This window comes from Cryptomeria japonica, chromosome 4, assembly GCF_030272615.1.
Source record: "Cryptomeria japonica chromosome 4, Sugi_1.0, whole genome shotgun sequence".
In the NCBI taxonomy this organism is placed as follows: Eukaryota; Viridiplantae; Streptophyta; class Pinopsida; order Cupressales; family Cupressaceae; genus Cryptomeria; species Cryptomeria japonica.
This window is the reverse complement of record NC_081408.1, coordinates 13,961,542-13,966,209: the sequence shown is the minus strand read 5'-3', so window position 1 is coordinate 13,966,209 and position 4,668 is coordinate 13,961,542. Positions and strand designations below refer to the sequence as shown.

At 35.2% G+C, this 4,668-nt stretch overlaps 1 protein-coding gene across 3 annotated transcripts; it reads left to right on the top strand.

Moving 5' to 3' along the window:
* Nucleotides 1-1,215: 1,215 nt before the first annotated feature.
* LOC131065317 (transcription factor bHLH68) lies at nucleotides 1,216-4,371 on the top strand. 3 transcript variants are annotated; one of them, XM_057999788.2, is made up of 7 exons: nucleotides 1,216-1,610; nucleotides 1,956-2,754; nucleotides 2,889-3,017; nucleotides 3,248-3,313; nucleotides 3,474-3,539; nucleotides 3,645-3,695; nucleotides 3,844-4,371. In XM_057999788.2, the coding sequence occupies exons 1-7, from the start codon at nucleotides 1,483-1,485 to the stop codon at nucleotides 4,000-4,002; spliced, it is 1,398 nt and encodes a 465-aa protein (XP_057855771.1). In that variant the 5' UTR covers nucleotides 1,216-1,482; the 3' UTR covers nucleotides 4,003-4,371. The 3 variants fall into 3 exon arrangements, with proteins under 3 accessions (XP_057855771.1, XP_057855770.1, XP_057855772.1); XM_057999787.2 differs by having other exon boundaries at nucleotides 1,217-1,610; nucleotides 3,838-4,371; XM_057999789.2 differs by lacking the exon at nucleotides 1,216-1,610 and adding an exon at nucleotides 1,632-1,816 and having other exon boundaries at nucleotides 3,838-4,371.
* The last annotated feature ends 297 nt before the right edge of the window (nucleotides 4,372-4,668 follow it).

The window sequence follows — 4,668 nt, the reverse complement described above, 5'->3', positions numbered from 1 at the left end:
TGAATCTAGACTGTGAACTTAGATTTTATATAAATCAATATTTAATTTTATTTTATTTATCTATTAATGTTTAGAAAAGATCAAAATTGATTTATGGAAATTAAAAGAATATAATATATAGAGGATAAATAGGAATACATTTCAAGGAAAATATAAAACATAAAACAAATACAACAATAAAAAGTATATTCCATAAACAATTGGTGAAGGATTTATAAACATCAAAATAATTAAGGCCATAAAAAAGATGCGAGGTCATGGGTGTCACTAGGTTTGTCATGTCTTCCTATGATAGGCATGGGATTAGAAGTTCTAGTCTCCCCTTAAAAAAGAAAAAGAATCTACAATATGAACTTAGAAGTTGGTACTTGGTCGATAGACTTCTTTCTATTGAAATGAGATATTAGAAATAAAAAATAATCAATCAAATATGAATTTCTTTTATAAACATATTTCTTATAAATTGTAATCTAGAATCAAAATTATAAGACCTAAAGATTGTAAGAATAATAAATTTGTCAAAAAGTTTTTCAATCTAATCTTTTATGATTGAACACAATTAGAATCTCTCCATATTCATCTAATTTTCTATTTCCTTCATAGCTAAGAAATATAAAAATCAAATCCCAATCTTAATCTAACTTGCCATTTCCTTGAATAGCTAAGCATTGTGAAAATCAAAACATAAATTAATCATCCTGTGCACTATCCCCTATAGAATTATATAAAGGTAATGTGTCAAACTGTCTTTCTTTCTCTTACCACCTTTTTTTTCATTGTCATGGACCACGAGTGGCAGATACAAAGGGTATAGTCTTATAATATTATATTGCAAAAAGTTGAGACCAAAGTAGGGTTGTTATAGACATGTATTTGTAGACTTGAGTGATCACCATCTGTATTCCTTTCCACTGTAGAAAGGACTACGATATATCCTGCTGGGGTTCACTTGTTGGCCACTAGTTATCATCATTGAGAATGTGATAACTGTTTAATATGACAGGACTGATTCTCATCAACAAGTTACTGTAACTATTATAACTATTCTTCAAATTATATTAATATGGGTATGCAAAGTATAGATGAGAGCATCATCCCCATCATACACTTGTCATCAAGCAGAGTAAGATGACAGAGAATACGAGTCTATAGATCTAATCATCGAACATGACGAATCCAGCCCTCCCTTCCCCATATAAGAATCCAAAGACTAGAAGTAGGTAGACCCAGCAAGTCATTCATTCATTCATTCCTTAATCCTGTCTTAAGGTCCATAGGAGGCAAGTATAAAAGAAAGTCAAGCATTTAAGGACCCTGATCAGCAAAGGGTGATCTAAGGTCTGTGGGAAGAGAGAAGAGGAGGATAAAGGTGAAGAATCTGGTCTGTATGTAGGGGCAATATTACAGTGAATGGTTGTGTAAGCTATTTAGTTAATCAGGAGAGGAAGACTTTGGTATAGTACAGATAGATTTCTATACAAAATGGAATCTAATAACTTGGGTCACCAGGAACTTGTAGATCATCCAGGCTCTTTGCTAGATTCTAGTGTACAGATGGGTTCTTTTGGTGGAGTCCCAGATAGCCAGGTCTGGAGCCAAGATTTTCTCATGTAAGAGTCTTGACCTAGAAAAAGAGGTGTTATTGGGCTAATATATCTTGATTCAGAGCTCATACATGATTTTGGCATCTTCACTTTATGGTCCTCTAGTGGGTCTTGCAGGAAAGCATGGAAGGCCTTTAGAAAGTGTAAAAGAAATTACAGTTCTAGGCCCTAGAAGCTAGCTTGTTAGCCTTTGTCTTCTGAATAAGATTCTGGTTAGGACTAGTATAGTAATACAATTTCTTTCCTTCTTTTGTGAGGGTTCTATTTTTTATTTGGAAGAAGAAGAAGATTAGGGATTTGTGGTAGACTTTAGAACATGTCTGATTCTGATCATGGTAAGTTTTCATGCAGGGATGGTGCAGGCAATGATCAAAATATGCAGAACAACTTTGCTCCACATATGAATGAAGTACTGTGTAATTCAAGGCCCTTGAGGCAGGATGAGCAGCAGCTATTGAATCAGGAGTGTGATCAAAATCATCTCAAGAAAATAGAAGAAATGTCTGGTCATGGTCCTTGGGAGATGAGGAGCCAACTAAGTTCTAATTTTCAACCAGATGATAGTCTGAATTTATCTAACAACATAGCAGGAAAGCAGCACATCCCAGCTCTCCCTAATTACAACTTACAACTTCTTGATGACAGGCTGCATAACAGCTGTACTATATCAGATATGGGAAGTTGGTCAATGTCTCCAAGCTCATACACACACCCTGGGATAGACATGTCAATTTTGCCTCCGTATCAACCTAGTAATGTTAAGGAAGAATACATTTCCATGCCCAGTTACAGCACTTCCAATTCTTCTACCACATTCTTACAAGGATTTGGGCCATCAGACTCTTACAAAATCAATGAATCAGGACTACCCAACATGCTGGATTCTCATGGGAACAAGACAATCTTCAAATCCCACCATCTTGGGCCTATGCATCATGACTATAATATCCATGCAGCCCATGCATTTCTTCCTCCTATGTCGTCAAAGCTTTCTTCTGGTCTTCTCACTTTTGGTAGCAACAACTGCTTGAGCATGCCTGTAATGGATTTTCTCAACTCCAAGCCAACAGAAATCAGGCTTCACAGACCACACTCTGGTTACTTGGAAGGAAAACCGAAACTTCAAAACAGCCATCAGAGTAGAGCCATGGTGAGCCTGCCATGATTCCTCATTCATTTTACAGCCTCTTGAACTCTCAGGGAATAATTTTCTTGAGTATTTTCTTGAATGGTATTTATATATATGCATAATTTTTTATTTTTGTGTTTTTTTTTTTGGTTTAGTCTCTCCATGGTACTTCAGATTCAAGCCCTGAGCAGAAGAGAAGCAGCAGTGCAAGCCATGAAAGCACATCAGATGCAGTTTTCAAAAGGCCTCGTCTAGAGGCTAATTCCTCACTTACCACATTCAAGGTTAGCAAATACGAAAATTCTTCTTAACCTACAAATGAACACGAGAAAATTCATGTTTCTTCTGTCTGTTCTTGCAATTTTTCTAATGATGTTTTCCATCAAAATATTTTACTTAACTCCACAATCAATAATTAGCCCCTCACCATATTCATCCTTTGGCAAAAGGAACTTTGACAGACAGTTGAAAATATTATTATGTACTCTAATTATTTTCTTTTTTCTGATTGTAGGTCCGAAAGGAAAAACTGGGAGATAGAATCACAGCTTTACAACAGCTAGTATCTCCCTTTGGAAAGGTATTCCTATTATGACCCAATACATTGCTAATTATAGCTATGACCCAAATGGGTCCCTTGAAGAAATATAAAAAAACATTTCAGTCAGGTTGCAGTCTTTGAAAAACCACCAGTTTTTTTTTTTTTTTGGTTATTGAATACTGTGATGGGTATATTGCAGACTGACACTGCATCTGTGCTACTGGAAGCCATTGGCTATATTAAATTTCTTCAAGAGCAAGTCCGGGTATTAAAATATGTTTTTCTTCCCAAAGAGCATGAAGAATAATCAGAACAATCTCAGTGTCAGAAGAGTTTCTAATACATTTCTTCTTTGTCTTTGTCACTGCAGGCTCTGAGTATGCCATACATGAAGACTGGATGTAGCAGCACAGCACAAGGGGTATAAAATTCTGTAATATCTAGCAAGAATCAATAGTCATATGTATTATATTCATTTGTGGGTATGGGAGAAATCTATAGTGGAATGAAAGTATTATATTAGGTTAAGTCTATATTCATGCCCTTACTTTTTTTATGGGCAGGATCAGAAAGGCTGGGGATCTTCTGAGCAGAAGGACAGCAATGAAGCAAGGCAGGATTTGAGGAGTCGGGGATTGTGCCTTGTTCCTATATCTTGCACGTTGCATGTGGCTAATGACAATGGTGCAGATTACTGGTCACCTTCTCTGGGAGGTACCTATAGATAGATGAACAAATACATCATATGTTTGGTATACATTGATACCATCTTCTTCTTCTTCTTCTGATACATTTCATTTCATGTTATAACTTTGTAGTTCACTGCACTACAAATTAGTTTCCAATTCCTCTTCATGATAATAATAATAATAGTTACCAGTAGCTATGTATTGCTTTTAACAAGTCCTTTCTGTACTGATATCATTGTGGTCTAGTCCTCCTGAACATGAGATAGAGTGCTTTGATATCAGTACAACATGGATATATCCATCATTCCTTATGCAGGCAGAAATCTGCCCCATAGGAAGAGAAGGATTGTATTACTGAACATTTTAAATGACCCTTGAAAAAAATGACAAAATTAAAATTCAGATGTTCCTGGAGTTGTTTGTTCTTTCTTTATTTCTTATGGCTCTTAACCTAGTGATCAACCAGTAAGACAATATGATCATTGTATTGCCATATTATTTCAGTGAATGAATCTCTTTTTATAAATCTTATTAATACAGCAGGCTATGCATTAATATTGATTGGCTTTTCTAATGTTTTCATTTTCTGATGATGGATTATAGAGTTTGATTTCAAATGTTAAGCATAAAAATATGTATCGAGAATTTAATCCAAAACATGGGCATACAAATATCTACACAGAATTTGATCTAAAACGTTAGACA

What these genes read in the sequence shown, in the direction of transcription:
- LOC131065317 (XM_057999787.2), top strand. Translation starts at nt 1,483, where the DNA reads ATGGAATCTAATAACTTGGGTCACCAGGAACTTGTAGATCATCCAGGC. An exon ending in TGGAGCCAAGATTTTCTCAT is followed by an intron (nt 1,611 to 1,955) that starts GTAAGAGTCTTG and finishes GTTTTCATGCAG; the next exon opens with GGATGGTGCAGGCAATGATC. An exon ending in TTCTTCAAGAGCAAGTCCGG is followed by an intron (nt 3,540 to 3,644) that starts GTATTAAAATAT and finishes TTGTCACTGCAG; the next exon opens with GCTCTGAGTATGCCATACAT.